The sequence below is a fragment of the Scomber japonicus genome, chromosome 15, assembly GCF_027409825.1.
Source record: "Scomber japonicus isolate fScoJap1 chromosome 15, fScoJap1.pri, whole genome shotgun sequence".
NCBI classification, from domain to species: Eukaryota; Metazoa; Chordata; class Actinopteri; order Scombriformes; family Scombridae; genus Scomber; species Scomber japonicus.
The window spans coordinates 7896514-7920602 of NC_070592.1; the positions used below are offsets into that span (position 1 = coordinate 7896514).

Here is a 24089-nt window from a genome sequence, read left to right on the forward strand (position 1 = left end):
TCACAATCTGTATAATAATTATGGTGCAAATATTATCATAAATGTGTTCAATTCAGGTTAGTTTACAAGCCTTTCACTCTGAAGTATAACTCTCTGTCCCGTACCTGTTTGGCGCGTTTGCGTGCCTCGTCGAGGTGTCGGCCGCGGTCCAGTGACCTCTGCACCAGCTTGTCCCAGCGAGCCTGGACGCTGAGCAGCAGGTTCTTGATGAGAACGACGTCCTGCTTCAGGCTGGCGAAGCGAAGCTGAGAGCCGGCCTTCTCCAGAGCCAGGACCTGCTCTCTGTGGGTGTTCACCTCATTCACAAACACCTGGAGAGGCACAGTGCAGAAAAAGTTAGTGAGATATTACAATCTAATGACAGGTAACTTTTTAGCTGATATAAAAATGAGCAAAGAAAACAAACCTTGTGCTCATCAATCTGGAAGAGGACTGTGTCCAACATGAGGCTGGGGGGTTGGGCCATGTTCAGGGTCTGTTCAGCCTGAGTCAGCCAGTTGATGGTGTCCTGCAGCGAGGTCTGGAAACCGGTCGCCAAGGAAACGGCTTCTTCCAGCTTTGCCTGTAAAGTTCAAACAAGGGTCAAAGTAAATAACAAAAAAAGACCTCGATAACAGCACTGGATCATTGCACATAATCACCACACAGACATAATAATATTGATGATAAAAGATAATATGTATAAAGAATAAAACAGAATACAGAATAAAGCGTCCTTGTGCTACAGGCTTACCCTGCGGTCGTCCATCTTGGTATTGAGGCTGGCCCACTTGTTCTGCAGCATGGCGAGGTTCTGCTGGGTCTGGGTGGTACCGGGTCCCGCTTCCTCTCCTCCACGAGCCAGCAGCATGGACTCTCCTTGATCCAGGAGCCGGTGGTACTGGTCGCCTCGCTGGGTCAGCTGGGCTTGAAGCTCCTGGACGCGGAGAGAAGCAGATAAAAGGCAGAGGTGAAACTGACACTTTGGGGGCGTCGTTGTGTTTCACTGTTTGGTTTAGAACAACGAACGGAGGCTATTAAAGTTTCATCATCACCATATGCCAAGTGTCAAACAAAAGTGTGTGTGTAAGCTAATATTCTGTGCGTGTGTTCAAAATGTCTCTGGTAAAAAATTATGTGCTCATAAAATCTGTTTATGACATTGCTTAATTAAAAAAAAAAGACTGATTCAGATGTGAACAGTAAACACCTTTACACAGGTTTGTTTGTGATTTGTGATAGGGAAGCATTTTATAGGTGCTTCTAATACCAATAAACAAACTTGCACCTTGTTATTTGAACATTACAACACTTATTTACTCAGTATGACATTTTGGCAACAGAGTGTCCATACTTTATTGCCAGAGGGCCAAAATAATCCAACACTTGGCTGCTGTGTTAATGTGTGAAGAATACGTTTCTCTCCTTGCACGTAAACTTCATTATAAGCAGAAGTGCAGCTGAAGACACTTAAACGGTGCAGATTAAATGCATCTATAAATCCTACCATTACAGGCATTAAGGTGTGTGCCACTATTCTGCGTGATACTGTGTGTTTAAAGGTGTTACGTGATTCTCTGTTACCATGTGTTGCTGTAGTTGCTCCCTGGCTGTTTCAGGGAGGCCGCCTGTTGGTTTGGCAGCAGACAGCTGGCTCTCCGTCCTCCTCAGCCACTGGAGGAACTCCTCTAACTCGCCATGGAAACCCTCCGCCTACACAGAAACAGGTGAGGGAGGGGAGGAGTAGGCATGAGCTAATTATCTTAGTCACAGTTTATGAAAGAAATATTCCCACTAGAGCTGCTATTTATGCTACTGCTAATATTTTTTTTCCTACTACTGTCATTTGTAATACTACTAATACTCATAAAACAACTGTAGTGATGATTTAAGAGTGCTACCACAACTACGGCTGTCGCTACTGCTATTTATTTTCATTATGAATCCCATAACAACAATATAACAACTGTAAAACCATATGAAAGATTTACAGCCAAGAACAAAACATATCAATATAAAATACACAAATTGGTTCCTTTCTTCTCTAGTTGTTATATTATAAATCAATCTTGAGTTTAATCACAGCACCTGGTGCAGCGCGGCCTCCAGTAGTTTCTGCCTCTCCTGAGTCTTCAGCAGCAAGCTCTGCCAGCTCTGGTTGAGCTTATCCAGCTGGTCCCTCAGGATGCTGGCCTCGTCTCCAGGAGAGGACTCCAGAAGCTCAGTGCCAGCACCGTTCACAGTCTCCACCGTGGCATGATGGGATAGCACATCGTTACGTAAAACCTGAGATGCAGAGGAGGGAGAAATGAATTAATTGTGTAGAATTGGATTAAGATGCAACATGTAGGAGAGGCAACAACATAGCTACACAGCAGCAAAAAACATGGCTAAAACAAAAAAAGCTACTTTTACAGTGTGTTGCTCTCCCATAAAGAACAAGAAACCACATGAGAGCTATAGGACAGGGCTGGGTTACCACCAGCCAACAATGTGACTGCAAATTTAGCTTTAAGTGTCAAAGTCTTTTTAAGAAACAGCCTCTCCTTTAAACAAGCTAATTTACAACCTCACCAAAAAGAAAACCCCATAAAAGATAAATCTTGCAAACAGGAAACAGAAGAGTAGAAGCAACATTTTTTTTTTTTCAGTTTGTAATGAATGGAAACATACGTGGTGTTTAGCCAGCTCGATTTCGATGGCCTTGGGATCAGAGTTGACTGGCCGCTGTGTGTCCAGAGTGGTGTGTGTGTGGTTCAGCCAGGCCTGCAGCTCAGACAGGGCATGTTGGAACTGACCCAGAGCCAGCAGGGCAGCCTCCAGCTTGTGCTGCGGGTGGAAGAGAGACAGAGGCAAGATCTTAAAAATAGGAATTCAAATATTTGGACTGTAATGAAAAGCATCTGTCAAATACATGCAGTCGTCCAGAATGCCAACAAAGACCAACATCCTCAACTTCCCAAGGGAAACATTGGGGTAAGAGCTGGAAGTCGGCTCCCAGACTAAAGCTGTTTGGAGCTGTTTCATGATGTTATTCAGGGATGATTTGGTAATGTTCTGCTACATTAACTACTAACTACGCTGCCACACATGGTCACATTACCTGTCTCTGGGTGATTTTATCCCCCAGGTTGTCCCACAGGTGTCGGAGTTCAGTCAGTGGCTCCTGGATCATGTCTCGGTCTGTCTGGTCTGACACTTTCTTCAACAGGAGCTCCCCCTGGTGGCACAGCTTCTCCATGTCAATCTGCTGCTGGTAAACCTCCACCTTGTATTGCTGCTCAGCGGGAAGGAGATGAGGAGGAGACGGGTAAAAAAGAAAAGTGGGGAGAGTAGTTTTTGTCAGTTATTGATGCAAATATGACCAAAAAAGCTTAATTTAGTATTAAATGTCATGCAGTACAAGCCTTCCCACCACAGAGACTTATTTAACCACAAACTAAGAGAATTTCCTTTGTATTATTTTCACATTAATTCCTAAAACGCTCTAATGAGGGATTGATTTATTAATGAGGAATGAAAAATGTAACTGTCATGCCAACCTTGAGCTCTTCAATCTGCTGTTTGACAGTTCCCAGGTCAGTTCCCACCGTCGACATCTCACACAGTTTGATCACTGCATTGTCCAGGTAGTCAAACATGGACTGGAAATAAATAATAATAAAACAATGATAAGTTTACACAATATTTTACATCACTTCATGAATTTTTACATATATTCTTAAAACAGGAATGGGAATGTAAATGCAATATTGTCATTCAGTGGATGTTTAGGGATAGAATACAACTGATTAGTTCACTTAACCTTGATATATAAAAGGCCCAGCTAACTTTAAACATAGATAAACTCTGATGTACAAACCTGCAGAGCATCCTGATACTGCACAGAGGCGGTCATGGCTTCCTCCAGTCTCTCCATCCTCTCCCTCCATGTTCGGTTCAGGCCTTCCCAGGCAGCATTCATCTGAAGAGAGAAAAGAAAAATGAGAGTGTTAACACAAAGAACAAAATGATTTTTCCTCTTTTTCATAAAGCGACAAAGATGGTCTTCATTTTTCACCTCATCTATGGTCTTCTTGACTTCAGGTTTCTCAGTTTCACCGCAGGCAAAGATGAGGTCAGCCCCGAGGGTCCTGACGAACTCCAGCTCCTCCCTCAGGCCGTCCGTCTCTGCTTTGATGGCCTAGTGGAGGAACAGAGGGACATCATGTTGAGACACATCTATCTTTTCTGTGTCTTTATTTTAAATCTCTTTTCTTCCTCTTTGAAGATTTCTCAGTAACCAAAATGCTTTGATCTGTTTCCTTAAATCAGAATTCACCACAGGATCTCCTTCTTTGCTCCTCTCTCTCTTCATAACTCAAAACCTAAGCCTTCTCCCCCAGTTTCTATCCTCATCCCACCTCCTGTCTTCCCATCCTTCATGTTCTCCATACCTCAGCAGCCTCAATCTGTTGTTTGATGAGCGATGGGTCCACACCAGGGTCCTCAAGCTCTTTCACAATATCTTGGGAGTCTCTGAGCGTGCTCAGTAGCGCCGCCACGTCGGCCCAGAACTTCCCGGCCAGGTCCAAGACATCGTTCAGCTTTCCTTCCCTCTCCTCGGCCCGCTGACGGATCTCATCCCACAGAGAGCGGAGGCGCAGGAGGCGGGAGCGAACAGCTGGAGGAGGGAGGAGAGAGGAGTGAGGTTTTAAACACTGTAAGAAGTATTTTTACATGATTAAAACAAGTATAATAATGATGTTTTGTTTGTTTGTATTTTGCCATCTAGCGTCCAGTCCTGGTAAGTTCAGTCTTTTATCACACTACTCCCACCATCAGTGCACAGTGAGGCCTTTTATGTCCATGGAGCGTGGAGGAAAGTTCTTTAGAGGGCAATTTAACAGAGATGAATGTGTGTTTTGTGTCACCATGTGGAAGCGTTGGAAGAAATATGCAAAGCTTCATTCTTGAATTTGTTCCATTTCAAGATTTCACAAAGTCCGCCCATTGGCTCGGTGCCAGTAAAACATTGACTTACTTCGGCCGGCTGATTGTTCAAGTCAGTGAACTTGTTGGACTGGAGCCTAAAATACGATTTTTAACATGTTTCACCCAGATTACAGGAGCCTGACCCCTTTTTCTCCTTCTGTTTTGTTGATTGTGTAATGCTTTGAACAGCTTGTTGGCAATTACTGAATACAGCAGACAAAAGTAGATAACTTTAAAAGAAAAAGTAATTACGACAACTACACTTCCAATGCCTACAGCAAGAATTGGCAGCTATGTTTAATTGTTTTGTTAAGCTTTCTTTTCGGCATAAAAATCCTTCATTAATCAAGTTAATTACAGTATTGATTGTACTTAATTAAAAGTAATTACTGTATTGGAGATAGAAGATGGATTAAAAGATTAATTTCTCACTCTAACTATTGGCTACACGTACAGAAACTCATCAGTAACGTTCATTAAAAGCAAACTTTTTAAAGAGCTACTTTTTAATTCCTCCTTTTCAAGTACATAATGTGGGCTGCCTGCCTGTCAATCTAAATGTTTGCACATCCCAGTCGCTCACCCTGAGCTGCAGGATCGTCATGAGCCGCTCGGCCGATGAGCTCCTCTCCGCGGGCGCAGAGGGCGGAGAAGCTTGGCAGAAGTTTGTCCAGCTCCAGCCCCTGGCCCCGGTGCTCCCCCAGCTGCTCCCTGATCTTCTCCACCTCCGCAGCCACTGGGGGAGGCTGCCTCAGCCGCTGAACCGCCCCCTCCAAGGTCTCCAACAGGGGGTCCATCTTGTCGTGAAACTGCAGACGGAAGAGGAGTTGGAAGAGAGAGTTATGAGGAGGAGGAGGAGGAGGAGAGAGTGTGTTGAAGGTTGCTGGGTTTGGGTTTGATAGCCAGGTGACATTTTGAAAGTGGGAAAATACTGAGATATTATGTGGGTGGTCATCCATCTGTACTCAGACTACATCCTTTTTATTAGGCTTTTTAAAAATTAAAAATCTGTGCAGAGTGGGTGTAGAGCAGATAAAATTCAAGCGGAAGCCTTGTAGTCTTTCTATGTAGCCTAATATCTCAATATTTCATTTTCAGCATGTCACCAGGTTGCATTACTCTGACATAACTCGACTTAATCTACTATATCACACAAGAGGGAGCTACTAACCCACACAGTACAGTCCAAACTAAAGGACTCAGGAGACATAATGGACAGGAGAGCAGACAAACTACCAGGTTTTCATCTATCTGGGGGAAATTAAATTCCTTGATCACAACATAACACAACAAACTTCATCTAGCCATAAGGGAAATAATCTTATGATACAAAAGGACCGCTATGACTGGTTTCAAGGACCTGGATCAAGCCTAGTTTCTTTTTTTTAGACTAGGCTTAATCCAAGTCTCTAGACAAAAGGAGACATCTCCTAACAGTGTTTATTCAGTGGTATGTGGTTACTCAGGGTTGGTAGACACATGGTTTGGATCAATATTTAGATAATTAAAAGCTCTGAAATGTAGGAGCACAAATGTAAAGAGCAGTAATACAGACATTTACCAGTGTTTCAATGCCAAACTGTAATAGCTTCACATCGATGATCATCTGCTATTTTTATACAGCATATATTCATCCAAGTAAGGAAATTTGTTTGTGTATTTATCCGTAATGTTTAGTACTTTAGTGCTCGACTTGCATGAGATTAGTGATTTAGTATTAACTCGTATTTAATTAGTCGACCAACTCGTGTAGTGTAACCGCGACCTGAGTGTCAGTTTGATGTTGTCAGTCAGTGGTCTTACCTCTACCAGCTGGGTGATTGCAGTGAGCAGTGACCATGGAGAAAATGGTGGTGGTGGTAGAAGGAGGGGGGGGAGGGGTGGGCAACACACACAGCACATCCACAATGAACGAGGGGAGATGGGATGGTGGAGGGAACGAATACAAGGTTGCAAGGATGAGGGATGAGATTAGGATTAAAGTTAAAGGATGAGGGTAGGAGAGACAAGGAGGTGGATGAGGATGGTGCGGAAATGCAGGTGAAGGGGGAGGAAGAGAAAAGGGGGAGCGATAAATGGATCGGTTTGAAAGGGATGGAGGGTGGAGAAACAGACAATGAGTTAAACCCGAGACATGCATAACATCGACAGCAGCAACACAAGTGATTCAATGACGTCTCATGAAATGAAGTGCAAAGAGAAAACAAAATAAAACTACACTGAGAGAAAACATGATGTGACAGAGAAAAGTCAGAATGATGAATTTTTATGCTCTTCCTATAAAAGGTATCACAACATCCTGAAATAATAATAAAACCTAGCTTTAAACTAATTTTGCACTGTAAATCATTATCATGTAGTGTTAACAAAGCAACAAACACTCACATAGACTTCATGCTTTTTAGTAATCACGTCAACGCTTTACTTCCTCGTCTGATCCGACACACTCTAAGCTAAGCTATAAACAGACTCTCACCAAAACTGCATTTACACATAATTCTTCAATCTGTGCTGCGGGCCACATGCGTGTAGTTTAACAAATTAGGTCGCTAAATGTAATTTACGTTTTAGTGAATTGAATTGAAAGTCATGTCAAAGGCTTCTGACACTCTCTCTTATGCAAGTAGGCTAGATAATAAAACATATTAGATCCAGGTCTGGTCTCATTACAGCTTCCTGAATCGAGCAGTAAAACAGTTGTCGTACCTGTGCAGATTGGGACACTGCCTCGTCTAGAGCCGTTGCACGACCTTTGACCTCCTCTTTGATGGCCAGGTAGCGTTTCTCCGCCTCGGTGTAGCGCTGCGTTATATTCGCGCCTTCGTGGAGGCTGAGCTCGGCCAGCTGAGGTCCAATCTTCAGCAGCTTGTCGATGTGGGGTTTGTGCTCTGCGATGGACTCTCTGATTAGCTGGAGAAGAAATTTAGAACATAGAAATTAATTAAAACACTTCAGTGATGAGAAGAAAGCTGAAACTTGGAGCCAGAGTGTTATTTTGTGTCATTTTCTTACCCTCATATGGTCCTGCTGGAGTCGAAGAGCGTCTGTGTCGATGGCTGGTGGCGGCAGCTGGGTGATAAGGGTTTCAGTCTCGCCCAACCATGGCTCCAGCTCCTCGTAAGTCTCCCAGAATCGAGCGACCAAAACCTGGGCCTGCTCCAGAGCCGCAAACCGCTCGCTGTGGCTCTGGCTCACTGCATCGTAACGAGCACTCAGAGAATCTGTCTTAACCTGCAGAAGAAAGATGAAGTGTTAAGATTCTTGTTGCTGCACTTAAATAACATCTTACAGTTAAATGTTTCTCTTTCTTCCCTGTCGCGTACATTTATCTTCTTCTGCCCTCTTTATATAACTCCGCATCCATCAGTGACTCACCATCAGTGCATCCTTTTGGGCGTCGCTGCAGGTTTCCAGGATGTCGTCTCTGGTGCCGAGGAGCTGATCCACGGTGTCTTTGTGACGGATGATGTCGATATTGAATGCCCTCTGCACCTGCATCTGGGCCACAGTCACATCGGGCTCCAGGCTCAGGGGGCCGAGAGATGCCAACTTGCGCTCCGTCTCCCCGACCCAGGCCAGCTCTGCATCTACCGCCTCTTCGTACTGAAAGGAGGAGAAGTTGGTGTTTAGTAAGTTTAAAAGCTCACAGTGAAAAAGAAGAATCTGCTGTATTATGTATATAAGATATTTCACGTGCTCAGCATTCATTTGTACTCTGGTAGAACAGCCTGCAGTACCTGTTGTGATCTCTGGATGGCGGCCTGTACCAGCTGCACACGTTGCGTGATGGTTTCAGCAGCCTGGCGGTATCGCTGGTTCGCATCAGCGACCAGGCGGTCCAGGCCCTCGCGAGCTCGCCACGGCACCAGATCCAGCAGGGCGCTTCCCACCTCGTTCACCGTATCCAGCACCAGACGCTTCTCTGCCGACACTTTCTTCAGCTCCTGAACAAGTAGAAAGACAACGGTTAACTAACTAACCCTAAAAATGTACTCTAAAGTATACAACTTCATGACGAAGACTCCGTTATGAGTGGAAATCACGTTTTTTTGTGGTGGCTGAGCACATATGAGGTACGCTGAAAACATACTAACAGATAAACACTGTCAATGTCAGTGGAGAGTAAAGAAAACCCAAACTGGATGGCAGCAACAAATTAAATGGCAATAATCCTTTCAATAGCGTTTATAAACTGTTATTGACTTCCCAGAAATCAATGTTTCTATGGTAACCCTGCTGCTGTGGGTAGGCTGATACTGGAGTGGCTGAAAATGTCCTTACAGACAGTGGTTGCCATCAAATTAGTCGTTCTTTTCCAACAACTCAAATAATACACTGTATATATGGGTTTTTTCTATTATAGGAAAACAAAAAAAATGTTTAAACTTGAGTAAAATATAGATGATTAAGTCTTTTATCACTCAAGAGCCCACATCAAGCATTCTGTAAAACCATTTGTGTGGCTGTTTGAAGTGGTTGGAACAAACCAATATAACTGGAACATATAACAGTGAAATATTGTGTATAGAAGAGAGCAGATGATAATAACAGATATTAACTCTTGCACTGTTTTTACAAACACTCGTTTTTTCAACAAAGTGGCTCACTGTCGGAGATAATATACCAAGAAGGAATGAGTGTTATGTGAATAAGTTAAACATATCCACCATAACTGCTACATACCGTATCTAACTGCTTTAACTTAAAGGCCTGCACAGTGTTTTAATGTCACATTAAAAAGACACAAATTGATTTTTTCTACTAAATTAAATAGTTTAAGTGATGTCATATTTCTAATTGAAACTTATTTGGAATGAATGACACTGATTGTAGTGTCCTTTTTACTACAAATACCCAACTATCTCATCAATAAAAGCATGTGAATACATCTAATCCTCAAAAACTTTTATTTTGAAATGTGCTGCATGCTACAACATGAAAGCATGTGAATAAATCTAATCTTGTTAATAAATCTGATTTTGTTAATTCCTCAAAAACTTTTATTTTGAAATGTGCTGCATGCTGCAACATGAAAGGACTCAACCACCATCTCTCTCTTCTACATCCATATTACACACACTTATCAATCCTCCTCCCACCTTCTGTCTTTCCTGGTAGGCGGGCGTGGCGTCAGGCTCCACATTGTTTAGCTCCGCCTCCACGCCGTCCAACCACTGGTTGATGTCGTCGTGAGCGCTGGCGAATCTGGTGGAGAGCTGCAGGGCCTGCTCCAGGGTGCGGAGGGCCTTGCTGCTGCCGGCTGTCATCTCAGCATAGCGAGACTTGATGCCATCCAGCTTCTCTTGGATCAGCAGAACCTCCTCGCCTGCAGCAAGAGGAGACACACAGATCAGGACTTGGACTGTGCTGATGCTTTTCCATCATGGCAGTCATTCAGTAGCATGTGCGAGATTTTCTATTTCTGTATATGACCCTTTTAAAATGACCTGTTAGGTGTAATGAGACCGAATGGAACATAAAACTAAACTCCTTGTGTGTGCAAATTCACATATTCAATAAAACAATTTCACCCATGGATTGAAAGCTTGGCGTTACTCTCATGGCCGCAACATTCGTCCAACCGTGTTAACATGACAGCACACACACTGCATTCACCAGCTAGGCCAACAATCAACTCTCTAATAGTGCTAGCAGTCAGCATGGCTAATGTAATGAAATGTGAGAAGAAACACAAACCAGATGTTACCAGTTTGGTTCACCGCTGATCTAAAAATGTGTGGTTTGGATGTGAGTCTACAACGACTACCAGAAAACTCTGTTCTAGTTTCTTTTTAACTGTTTTCCTCACTACGCCTGCTGCAGACACTCTGTGAACTACTGACACTATAAATACAACAGTGAATAAAGAACATTTATCTTTTTACTATTTTTTTGGCTCACATCAAAACTTAAAAATAAATCATCAAGACACTAACCGGAGACAAAAAGTCAGATTAGGATAAAGATTGATTTTACCTGTGGTCTGTTTAAGTAAAGCTTGTCCATTCTTGATGGCCTGGTCCACTGTCTTCTTCCTGCTCACAATCTCCTCGTTTAGAGACTGAAGGAAGAGAAAAAGTAAAAATGAAATCTGTTAAATAAACCCTTTTTTTCCCTTAATGCTACAAAATTGTCACTTCTGTCATGATCCATTGTGCATCAAACCCCACCAGTGTGTGTTTGTCTTATTTAAAGTTACTACAAGGAGCTCTGTGTTGATTTTAGTGGACACAATAAAGTAAACTGAATTTCCCATTTGGAACCACTGCCTCATATCGTTAAGATCTTAGCTAGCATTTGCATTAGTTTTTTCACCAAATGTCTAACCGTACTTTAAAAGGTTATCCACGCCTTGTCTTAGTAATGTCTTTTTACTCCCTCATGCTACAAGCTTTTCCAGTCTGTGAGCTGTGATGCTGTTACGACCTGGTGGTGGCATTTAGAATAACCATACAGAAATAGCCAATCTTCTCACTGATGGTCTCAGTTGCATATGTAGGTCATCGAGAGGCATCACGAGTCACAACCAGTCAAAAGTTCATTATAGTAACTTTAAAACTTAGATATCTCGTAGAAGGAAATACTCTATTAATAATAATAATGGTAATATAATGTCTACCGTGCTATATTGTAAAGTCATATAAGGGAAATTATGATTTATTTGTATTTAAAAAGAAGATGTACTTTAATGCAAATGATCACTATTACACATGTATCTGTATGTTCCCAACAATGTGACAGAGTGAAGTCGTACCAGAGTGTGTTTGTGCTGCTCGGCCAGAAGCTGAGGCTGGTAGCTCTGGACAGAGACCTGAGCCAACCTCTGAGCCACCTCTGCCAGCCAGTTCAGCACCTCTACCTCATCCTCCCCAAACAGCTGAGCGTTGGCCAGCGCCTGCTCCAGCATGCTCGCCCGCCTGGAGCACCAATCAGCGAGCTCAGAGTGACCCGATCTTACCGCCCCCACGCGCTCGCTTAACCAGTCACGGTCAGCGGCGCAGCTGAGGGGGGTCAGCGATTGGCTGAGGGACTCGAGTAGGTCAACCTCAGCTTCACGTGAGGACACGTCTTCTTGGAGTGCCTGGGAAGTGCAAGTGTGTGTGTGTGTGTGTTTGGTGAGAGGGTGAAGGGAAGTGAGAAAAGAATAGCAGAACAACAGAAAAAAAGATGGATGAAAACTCAAAATCTGAACATGCAAGATGACAAATCATAAGTCAAAAGGAAATCATAGATTGACATAAACGGATGAGTGAATGAAACAACTTAAAAACACAACTGAAAAAAAGTATAAAAATAAAATGTATCCTCACATGAATGAACCAAGAAATGAACTTATGTATGTTTGGTAATGTTTGTGTTGTAAATAATTGTGTTTAACGTGTGTCGCTCCCTTTTTCTACTTTATCTTTCCATTGAGTTAAACTGAGACTGACTGAAGGAGACTTAGTATAAATGACTCTTGTGGTTATTTGGCAGTACAAACAAGGATTATAAAACCAGTATCCCAACAATATTTATAGGTACTCTCTAGTCTCCTACTCATACATATAATAACTGATTTCATTTTTTAACCTGTGATGTATCCACCAGGGGATGATGGTCTCTGTAACCTTTGAGGCTAAACGGTACCTTGTGCTTGACGATCTGCTGGGTGATCTTGGCTGTCTGGGTTCCCATGGGCTCTGCGGAGCTCAGGCGTCTCTCGGTGGTACTCAGCCATTCTCCCAGTGGCTCCAGGGCTTCGTGGAACTGGAGAGCCAAAACCTGCAGCTCCTCCAACTGCCGCTGCCTGGGGGACGAGAGAAATAAGGGGAGGGGTGGGGGGGGGTTGTATTTTTATTGGTTCTTTATTGCTTTCACAGATTTTTTTTTTTTTCATTTTGGTATGCTTCTAGCTCGACTAAGACTTGATTTTGTATTAAACAGCTGTGGTCTTTTCTATTAACACAGTCTATCAAACTCTCATGATGTATAACTCAATTTTACAGATTTTTTTATAAACAGATAAAATGTCTTATTGCAGTGGTGTTTGAAGAATACAGTATTTCTATTCATATTTTATTGTTCATAGTAGAGAGTGTATTAAATTCCAGGAAGATGCTTTTCTATCACTGGTGCAGAGCCTGAAGCTGCTATTTTAACACATAGAAAAATTTATATAGTTGATGTTTGGTGTGAATGAGAATAAACACCAACAACATGAGACACAATAACATTTTATTATATACTTTAAATGAATAATAAGTACTCTAATAGTAAATAAATGTTCTTTTTTCATTTCAAGTAGCTCAAAAATGGGCTGCATTTCAAAATAAAATAATGTGAATCGATCATTCCTTTTTTCTGGCTATGTTCAAAGTGTATTAATATTAAATCCATCATGTCAAATTGCACCAAATTTGACACTGCACTCCCTTGGGTCCCCAGTCATCCCCTCACCAATGATAGAGTCGATCGGATGAATGGTTCAAGAGATTCTCGAAGGACATACATACATACAGAGAGCCCCTTGCTTTAGTAGAGAGATGCCTTACAGCAAGTTGTCAGGCATGTTACAAGCATTATATATTAGGACACTTATGTTTGTCAGCAGAGCCATCTAAAATATTTAACATCTTCACTGAGCTGTCAATGTGTCCTGAATGTCTGCACTCATGTTTCCCACAAAGAACCATTACTTTCCCCCCGGTGAACAGAGGAGCCTCTGCAATGACTTGTGCACCACAGAAACCAAAATTAATGATTCAATTCTTTTCGTGTTCAAAAGAAACTACGCAGAGATGACAAGGGGAACATAACATAACCACGAAATGACATGTTGTTGAGGTACACCACCGATAACTTTTCCCAAGCCACACATTTATAGCAAGACAAATCTGTGAGTTTTTTTCTCTGTTAAATTATTTGTGTTGACTTTTTGGATGTAAAAATGTCCAAAATGGATACATATGAAGTGCCAGCAGTCATTTACAAATACTAAAGACATTAAGTAGCAACCACATGTGGAAGGATGACCATAAGAGCAACATGATCCTTCAGTATTAACCCTCCTGTTGTCCTCGAGTCAAGGAAGGAAGGGAGGAAGAAGGAAGGAAAGGAGGGAGGAAGGAAGGGAGGGAGGGAGAAGGAAGGAAAGGAGGGAGGGAAGAAGTAAGAAGGAGGGAAAGGATGGAGGAAGGAAGGAAGGATGGAAGGAAGGAAGGAAGGCAGGCAGGCAGGAAAGAAAAGAAGGAAGGGAGGAAGGAAAGGAAGGAAGGAAGGAAGGAAGGAAGGAAGGAAGGAAGGAAGGAAGGAAGGAAGGAAGGAAGGAGGGAGGGAGGGAGAAAGGAAAAGAGAAAGGAAGGAAGGTAGGAGGAGGAAAGAAAGAGAAGGAGGAAGGAAAGGAAGGAAATGAAGGAAGGAAGGATGGAAGGAAAGAAAGGAGGAAGGAAGAAAGGAAAGAAAAGAAGGAAGGAAAGGAGGGAGGGAGGAAGTAAGAAGGAGGGAAAGGAGGGAGGGAGGAAGGAAGGAAGGAAAGAACAGTCAAAACAGACCGGGTCAATTTGACCTGGGAGGACAACATGAAGGTTAATGGAGTTAAGTTCCCTTCTCTCTTGGTCTTAGAGATGAAATAAAACGGATTTTAGTGACTTGCTCCAGGATTTCACCGTCCTGCTACGGAGACTTACCTGCTGCTGGCTTTATCCAGAAGGTCAGTCCACCTCACTGCTAGACTCTGCAGCTGGGTTTGAATCTTCTCTTTGTCCTGAGTGTCCGCTGTGACTGCGATCCTCTCTCCCTCAGCGCGGATCATCTCCACTGTCGGCCTGCGGTCGTCTAATAATCTCTGGAGAAGCTGGAGGGAGAGAAACACACACAGTTATTGATTCAACTCAGTGAAAAGTGCTTTAAACTGAGAGATTGACAAACTAGTTGAAACATCTCGGTTTATAATGTAAAACAGATCAACAGCCTCCAAAAGCCTCCTCATGAATCAGTGCAGGGCTGTTTATTCAGCTCCATTACTTTCAGCCAGGTGTACTGAATAAACTGGCAACTGAGTGTATACTGCTAAACTAAACTTGTTAGAAAATGTGCTTTTTCGGGTGTCAACATGTTCCATAATCAATCCAACCTTAAAGCTGATCACTCCTCCGTGTTTGTAACGGGAAGGAATGTTTACACTTGTGGCGCAGACAATCAGAAAATGTGCTTTGGCAAAACAACTGAACTTTTCTTCTAAACATGCAGAAAAAACAGATTTGTTACAGAACATGTGTTTGAGGTATGAAATGAGCAAATCTTGTGAGGGAATTTATCCTGATTTACCCCTTCTGAAAACGCCTCTTCCGAAAGGTCTTTAAAACCAGAAGTTTCACATTAAAATGATTAAATTATGTAAATATTATTTTATGAGGGTAGAATCTGCTTTTTAAAAAGGTACGCATGTCATTTAGGAACATATTTTCTTTCTTCAGTATCAAACTGTTCTCACATTAAACACCGACATACATCAATGTTCCTTCCTTCCTGCTTAGATAAAGGTCTCTCTCTCTCTCTGCTTTGAACTGGTCCTAAGAGCTCAGTTCAGCCCCTGAAATGCACTTCCCCTCAGTTTATTCTCTTGCTCAGCCAAAGGGTGACACCACTCTCCGTCACGGATGTAAACACGTGTGATTGATCGCTGGCCCAGACTGCAGCGCTCTTATGTGCACAAACACAGGAAGTGTATGTTGGATAAACAGGGAAAAGTGTGTGAGGGTGTCTCTGAAAACAATACATATCCACCATGCGTGTGTGTGTTTGTTTTTATGCCAGTCTGACTGGCAGACGGTCAACCTGGTCCGCCTGGATGCCAGGCAGACGGATCATTAGCTGTGTGTGTGTGTGTGTGTGTGTGTGTGTATGTGTGTGTGTGCTTGTTCAAATATCTATTGTTTGTGGTTGAAGGACACTGAGGACATCTGAATATCAATAATGTCTAAATTCAACCTGCATGATGAATAGAAGAACAGGTTTTCAAATAAATAATACCCTCAAAAACTCAAACGCATCTGTCGTTGCTGGACTGCTGGACAGTTGGTTACTGCTTAGGTGAGCCATATGCACAATTTATATTTGTTCATATATTTATTACCAATTTGTATTTTCTATTATTTACAGTAATTATTATTCTTGCATCGTTAATTTCCTGCATTTGCATTTACTTTTATTCTGTATTCTTGTGTCTGGGTGTTTTATATGGATCACACAAGCTACTGAATGCCAAAATTGAAAATGGGATCAGTAAAGTATTTATCCCTCTATCTATCCATCCATCGTATATTCTTGATTCCACTAAAGCATTATCAGCTGGGGTTCACTGCTTTATACTTTAGGTCTTATCTTATTAATACACTATTAACACAGGTTTTCTCATCACTTATGTTCTGTCAGTTTTAATTTGCACACCACACATCCTTCTCTTACCTTTTGTTCTTGGATCTGGGCTTTGACCACACGGTACTCGGCAGACGGAGGCTTCTGATTGGCCACCAGCTCCTCGGTGTCGCTCAGCCAGCTGAGTAGAGGCTCCAGAGCATCCTGGAATTTCCCGCAGTGTAACAGGGCCTCCTGTAACTGGGCGATCCGCTCTGCAACCTAAAGACAGGAGACAAAAAATGTGAGAGGAGAAGCGTAAATCCAAAAAAGAAACAGAAGCATTGTTGTGGTTTCAAGCTTTTTGATTTTGCTATGAAAACATAATCATCAGGAGCAGGTAGTAGCATCACAGTGTTTCCTGAAACCTCTACCTGTGTCTGATGATGATTATCAAGTAAAACTAAAAGCTTTAAACGTATTTAGAGTAACTATAACTATATACTTTGATGTTTTAACTATCAGTGGATCCCCTGCTATATATAGAGTCGTACCCGCTTGTTGAGTGAGTTCCATCGGAGGTTGGTGGTCTCCAGGTCGTGCTCCAGTGCCTGAGTGTCAGTATGTTTGGCTGCGCTCTGGATCAGACCCTGACCCACTGCGTTGACGTGCTGCAGCTTCGGTTGAATGCCGTCCACCTGTTCTCTCTCCACCGCCTGTGAGAATAAGAAGAGAGAGAGAGAGAGAGAGAGAGAGAGAGAGAGTGAGTGGAGTTGTCTTTAAGTGATGGGTTGACTTGGCATTAATAAAAGGATGAAAGAAAGAAAAGGCAAGAGAAGGAGAAAGTATTAAAGTAGAGTCTGAGTCTGAATGGTTTCTTTGAAAGAGGCGCAGTATGGCGGGTGTAGTAGCAGCAGTCAAAAATACTCGACACATTCAATCTGCGTGACAACAAATGGAAAGTGAACTGTCCCACATTATGTACCTACATATAGAAGCGACTGGATATTAGAAGATGAAAGACAGACAGACAGAGGGATGTGCACAGAGAGGAGAGGAGTGGGAGACGGGAGAGGAACTGGAGAAACGAGGGTGTAGGGAGGAGAAAAAAAAGGAGGAGGGGGAGAGGGGGGGGGATTACGGGGATTAGAGGGTTAGACGAGTAAGGGGCTGGCTGGAAAAGGCTGAGTCGACAACACACACACACACACACACACACACACACACACACACACACACACACACACACACACACACACACACACACACACACACACACACACACACACACACACACACACACACACACACACACACACACACACACACACACACACACAAAATCACTCACACTCGTTGTGGAGTACACTAACACACTTGCATGGGTGCACACAGCCTTCATACACACACACACACACACACATTTATAGCACACACTCACAACTTCGCCTGTCTGGCCACATTACTCACACACACACGCCACAGTGGATGGCTGGAGCCATCTTGTGATGACAATAGAGGCAGATATCCGACACTAAAGACAACCAGACTTTACTTCCCCGGCTGAAAAAGACAAAGCAGCAGCCGATATTCCTCTATTCATCTCCTCACTCATTGTACATTTGTACTGGTTAAAGCCGCCGAAAGATACAGATTTACTACCTGACTGAAAATTATAGGCTATATATATAAGTTTTTATATGTAATACAGTCCATGAGGCCCCACTATGGTGCTTACTTAGATAAAACTGTGCTGACTTCTCTACAACTTTCCCTAGTTTCAACTTTTCATTTCATAATTTGACCTATAAAATTGTGTTCCTGCCTGAGTTAGTTCATGCTGTTCCTCTCAGGGGGGGAACTGTGGAGGAAAAAACAACTCAAAACCAAAATCTAATTCAAAGACTGTGAGAAAAAAAAAAAAAAAAAATCTGCTAACTTCCTGTAAACGGTGCTGCTATACATCCAATAATCTGCCAAATCCACAAAACAGCTTTCTCAATTTCATGTGCTTCAACCAAATCCCTGACCGGTGGGAAGCCTCCAAACTACCACCGACATAATATCTCCCCCCCATTAGTGCTGTCTCTTGGATAAAACCCTGTCAAAGGGGGGTCTGTGTAAATGATGTGGTGGTGGTGATGGGAGGTGGTGAGGAGGAGGGGGAGGGTCGCTGACATCAAAAACGTTCAAGAAGTCCTGACATTCAAGATTCGAGCCCACAGAGGGAGAATTAGGTCCGGTGGTTTGTGATGGTGCTGCAGCCAAACCGCAATGGTCACACAAAGAAAGACACACACACACACACACACACACACACACACACACACACACACAAATAACCAGACGTGCAAAACTGAGGACACACACACACACAGGTTTTGGTAAATGTGAGGGCTGGGGGGGGGGGGGGGGGGGGGGGGGGGGGTGTGTGACAATATGTAGCCAGGGAAAATGTGAAAATGAAGGTTTGGGTTTCAGTAAAATACCACTATGGCCTGGATGAAGCAGCAAAAAGCCACAACCTTAGTGGGTGTCCAATAGTGAAATAATAATAATAATAATTCACTGCATATTATTTTGTATCTAATAAAATAAATGAAAACTGAAATGAGAAATAATCGTTTTTTACTTGACTTTCTCAATAAAATCTAAATTACATCTTTGTGTGTCATCACATATATATATATATATATATATATATATATATATATATATATATACGGGAAGCTATCCTGTTTCATATTACGACAAATTACTCCTCTGATCTCCAATAAACATCCAGCTGACAGACTAAATAGTTGTGAAAGGGAACTTGAGGACTGGTTTGAGGAGTGTTTACCTACAGAGTCTGCATTTTTTCAGCAAGTTACATTTAATCCTTCAGTTCATTTCCACCACAAAAAAAATGAAGCAATACAGTGGTATTAAACAGGATATGCATGACTTCAAAAGCCGGATCAAAAGTAAATCTTTCATGTTATACATCAGTGAAGTCTGTTACTGGTGATTCTTTGATGACTTCAGATCAAATATGCACAATGAAACCAAACAAAGAGTCTAAATGAAGTGTTTTTTTAACCCTCCTGTTGTCCTCAGATCAAGGAAGGAAGGAAGGAAAGGAGTAAGGAGGGAGGGAGGAAAAAGGAAGGAAGGTAGGAAGGAAGAAAGGACTAAGGAAGGAAAGGAGTAAGGGGGGGGTGGGAGGAAAAGAGGAAGGAAGTGAGGAGAGAAGGAAGGAAAGAAAGAAGTAAGGAGGAAGGAAGGAAGAAAGGAAGGAAGGAAGGAAAGGAGTAAGGAGGGAGGGAGGGAGGAAAAGAGGAAGGAAGTGAGGAAAGAAGTATGGAAGGAAGAGGGAGTAAAGAAGGAAGGAAGGAAGGAAGGAAGGAAGGAGGGGAGGAAGGAAGGAATGAGGAAGGAAAGGAGTAAGGAGGGAGGAAAAGAGGATGGAAGTAAAGAGAGAAGGAAGGAAAGAAAGAAAGTAGTAAGGAGGGAGGGAGGGAGGGAGGAAGGAAGGAAGGAAGGAAGGAAAAGAGTAAGGAGGGAGGGAGGGAGGAAAAGAGGAAGGAAGTGAAGAAAGAAGTATGGAAGGAAGAGGGAGTAAAGAAAGAAGGAAGGAAGGAATTATTTATTTAATTTTTCATTCATTTATTTGTTTTTGGTGATTTTTTTTATTTTATTCATTCATTTATTTTTTACTTTTACTGGTAGGGTCTGTTTCAAATATGTTTTCTTTATTTCTTTTCTTTTTTTTTCTCTTTGTGCTATTTCACTTGTATGGTACATTTATTTTCCTATGTGATAAAGTTGTCTATATCTATCTATATATATCATCCCTCATCACTTCTTGTAGCTTGAAAAGTGCCAAAGCTTGGGATTTATAACGTGTTTGTGGCTGTTTACGAACCAGCAGATGCAATATGGAGAGTTGCAAGATTGGCTGCGAGTGTTGTTGCGCTGGAACGTGTCTCTGAGTCTTCACAGCGGGTCATAATCAAAGGGTTTACAGGTTTCTGCTCATCTGGTTTAAATATGGCAGCAAACTACAGGTTGTCCATGCCAAGGCTGACTCTCTCTCTCTGTGTGTGTGTGTGTGTGTGTGTGAGTGTGAGTGTGTGTGTGTGTGTGTGAGTATATTGTTCCAAATCTGTGTGTGCATTCGTGTGAGGGTGTTGTGTGCGAGTATGAATCCATATCCATAATTATGTGTTTTGAAAATAAACGATTAAGTGTTCCACAGGTATGAATGTGTGTGTGTGTGTGTGTGTGCACCAGTGAATATGAATGAAAAGTAAGTGTGTGTGTGTGTGTGTGTGTGTGTGTGTGTGTGTGTGTGTGTGTGTATGTGTGTGTGTTCCTGTCCAGTTTGGATGCAGCTGTGTTGTGGTGATGGGCGTCATTGCTGCTTGGAACAGGAAGTCTGTCGGCCAGAACAACAATGAGCTGTAGCCATGACCCGCTCCACCCTACGCCTTATCCTGGTGTGTGTGTGTGTGTGTGTGTGTGTGTGTGTGTGTGTGTGTGTGTGTGTGTGTGTGTGTGTCAGAGATAGAGGGGAACAGAATAGGAAAAAACAGGGAAAGTACACCCATTCATCATCTAAACACACACACCAGTATGTATCTAAACATGTTATAGGTTATGTGTGCTTACATTTCTTTCCATTCTCCTCCCTCCTCCTCTATTTCTTCTGCTTCTTCTGCCTTTGTGTTTTCTCTCCTCTCTATTTTCCTTTCTGTCTCCTTTTCAGCCGCCCTCTCTCTGCTCTTTCTCTCTCTCTCTCTCTCTCTCTCTCTCTCTCGCTCAGAGTGGTTGAATCCACTAAACCAGAGCTCTGGAAAATGTCCCACATACTTGTCATTCTTCCCCACCTCAGCCAGCAACACAGCAGCTCACGCACACGCTCTTAAACTGAGCTAACTTAACTATCAGCACCACCACTTGTCATCCTCGTGCCCAACCCCCCCCCACACAACCCCCTCCGCTTCCTCCCATCATTGTCGTCACTCATCCCTCTACCTCTTCTGCTTCGTCTTGCTCGCCCCCACAGCTGCCCTCCCTCTCTCTCTTCTCCCTACCTCATCTCTCTCCATCTGGACCACAAATCCACACTGGCTCTCTCAACATTAGCCGCAGTTCAGCGTGGACAGGCGATAAAAACCCTGGGATGAAAGTAGATCTGACTAAAGCTGAGGGGGGGGGGGGGGGTAGACATGAGAGGATGATACTGGCTAAAATACTGTTTGCATTGATACGTCTTGGTTCAAACAGACATTAAGATTTAAGAGGCGGCTAAAATGCTGCGACTCACTGATAAATATTTTAAATAAGTTTGCAGAAATATTCAAGAGTCCAGTTCCAGAGAATGTGGAGAAGTTTGACACATTGATAAGTTATTAAAATATTTATAGGACAACAGCCAAAATGAATGAGAGGTTAATGTTAAAACAAACAAAAGATAATGAGACTAGTAGATGGAAATGTCTACTTGAGTTGGAGACGGAGAAAAAAAATAAGAGCAAAAAAAAATATATTATCACACATTCAAGTTGGAAAACACACATAAGCATCCATCATGGCTTTATCAGGCAGACTCTCAACTAAATACCAACAGTAACGGCAAATCAGGTCAAATACTGTGCAACAGTGTGAAAGCACATGACTCTGATGCTTCTGAGTAACTGCACACATGTAGGGGTAACGCTATGGTCAATTACACTTTTATGATCCTAATAATCTCAGAAATGATCTTATAGGGTTCAACTTGTGGAAAAACTGTGGACAGATTGAGCCAGTGAGCGCATATCTGCTGTCTATGTATATATATATGTGTGTGTGTGTGTGTGTGTGTGTGTGTTGATGCTCTATATTCTATATTTAGCTGTCATCTGCCAAGCTAATAACGCTGAGGAGAGGAGTAGCTGTTTTCATGGCGCGGGTCCAAAATATCACTCAAGGGCAATCGATGTTTTAATCGAGACAGACGAGGAACACGTAACTCCGAAACTCCGAAACTCCGAAACTAAACACACATTATTACTACCAAATCCCACAAAGAGAGAGTTCCTGCATGAACTGATACTGTAACTGCTGCATTTCCTGTCGAGAGAGGACTAATAACATGCATGCGTCAGAAATAGATGATATATAAACATTTCAAGCTAAATTAAAAAAAATGTATTTCTGAGCGTGCAGGATGTTATCGAGGCTTTAAAGTTGCTTGCTGAGCTGTGTGTCCTCCTCCTTTCATCTTCCGTTTTCCATCATAACTGATTTCCATAACTAACTGATCGGGTCTTATGAAAAGAGTTCAAGAGTCAAACTAAAAAAAAATGTCTTAAAAAGTGTTGCCTCTACTACTGGACTGAAGGGAAAGTGAAATAAGTCTGGATTGTGATTAAAAAATAGCCCAGCAGACGTAGTACAGGAAGTCTTACTGCATATGTCCGATAAATAGAAACCCAGAAGGAAAATATGAACAGCCTGAATATACTGAAGCATGGCTAAAGTGTTTCTCCTGAAAGCAACATGGCAGCCATTGCATTGCTATCAGCCTCTCTCTCTCTTTCTCTCTCCGTCTCTCTCTCTCTCTCCTCTCCTTCATCCCTTACCCCTGGCTCCCTCTCTCTTCCTGCCTCTCTTGCCCTCGCCTCTTCTCTCAGCTCACTTCCTGTCTTTCAGCCCTCATCCTTCCTCGCTCCCTCCTTTCTCTTTTAATGGAAACGAGGAATGGAGGAGAGGAAGGGAGGCGAGGAAGGAATCTGTTTCCAAACAAAACCTCGACGGAGAGGAGAAAATAATTCAGTGCCAGTGAAGGGCTTTGCTTTATAAGCCACAGACTGACCCATCTATGACACGGAGGATATAAAGGGGTTAATGGGTTAATAAATCCAAATTGAAACCAGCGTCCTTGTTTGACATCAGCAAACAGACACAAATCTCATGCAAATACAGATTGCATTCAAAACATGTTGGTTCAAATCTCTCTCTTTCTTCCCCCCCCCCCCCCCCCCATCGACTATCCTGTCATCAAATGTTTTTCTCTTCCAGGGAAGGTAATTGTTTTTTATTCACTTAGTCATGCTATTCATTCATAGGATGACTATTCTTTCCATTTTTGTTCAGCTCATTGTGAGACTAAAAAGACTACTGCCCTGCCATTTTGATATGCTTTGTTGTTTTGATATCACAGAGAGAGAGAGAGAGAGCAAGAGAGAGAGAGAGAGAGAAAAGAGAGAGAGAGAAAGAGAGAGTGATGCAACAGCAGAACACAGAAACAAGAAAATGTAAAATCATTGAAAAAAAGCTTCAAATATTTGATCTACTTTTTAGCTCTTAGGTGCATCTCCATTTAATTCCAATGGGAGATCAATGTCTTCCTGCTTTTTGCTTTCATGCTTTTCTATGTTCCTGAACACAGCATCCCCTCTTCTCTCCTCCCTCCCTACCCTCCCTCCCTCCTTCCTTCTCGCTCCATCTTTCGCAGGTTCATGCTGGGGGCGGTTGTTCAGAACCAAAATTATCACATCAATCAAAACACAAATGTATGAGCTGCAGACCTGAAGCCACCTGGTTCTCTTTCTCTCACTGTTTCTCTCTCTCTCCCTCTCTCTCTCTCTCTCTCTCTCCCTCTCTCCCTCTCTCTCTCTCTCTCTCTCTCTCTCTCTCTCTCTCTCTCTCTCTCTCTCTCTCTCTCTCTCTCTCTCTCTCTCTCTCTCTCTCTCTCTCTCTCTCTCAACATCTGCCTTTCAATGCCTCATCTTTCCTCGGCCCATTTGTTCTAAAAACTCCCATCGTGT

General features: G+C 42.7%; 1 protein-coding gene across 6 annotated transcripts in view; it reads right to left on the reverse strand.

The window, feature by feature from the left end:
• The window catches only part of macf1a (microtubule actin crosslinking factor 1a), a 265237-nt gene that overhangs the window by 16192 nt on the left and 224956 nt on the right, over positions 1-24089 (reverse strand). For all 6 annotated transcript variants that reach the window (XM_053334386.1, XM_053334385.1, XM_053334390.1 and 3 more), the window contains 23 exons: positions 16845-17006; positions 16402-16572; positions 14622-14788; positions 12583-12742; positions 11708-12034; positions 10930-11014; positions 10053-10279; positions 8691-8897; positions 8329-8556; positions 7966-8184; positions 7660-7863; positions 5537-5762; positions 4416-4642; positions 4040-4162; positions 3842-3943; positions 3522-3623; positions 3083-3256; positions 2653-2808; positions 2068-2265; positions 1564-1692; positions 734-916; positions 407-562; positions 105-311 (listed from right to left, as the gene is read on the reverse strand). In XM_053334386.1, coding sequence (XP_053190361.1) covers positions 105-311; positions 407-562; positions 734-916; positions 1564-1692; positions 2068-2265; positions 2653-2808; positions 3083-3256; positions 3522-3623; positions 3842-3943; positions 4040-4162; positions 4416-4642; positions 5537-5762; positions 7660-7863; positions 7966-8184; positions 8329-8556; positions 8691-8897; positions 10053-10279; positions 10930-11014; positions 11708-12034; positions 12583-12742; positions 14622-14788; positions 16402-16572; positions 16845-17006 — 4140 coding nt within the window. The remainder of the gene's footprint in view (positions 1-104; positions 312-406; positions 563-733; positions 917-1563; positions 1693-2067; positions 2266-2652; positions 2809-3082; positions 3257-3521; positions 3624-3841; positions 3944-4039; positions 4163-4415; positions 4643-5536; positions 5763-7659; positions 7864-7965; positions 8185-8328; positions 8557-8690; positions 8898-10052; positions 10280-10929; positions 11015-11707; positions 12035-12582; positions 12743-14621; positions 14789-16401; positions 16573-16844; positions 17007-24089) is intronic.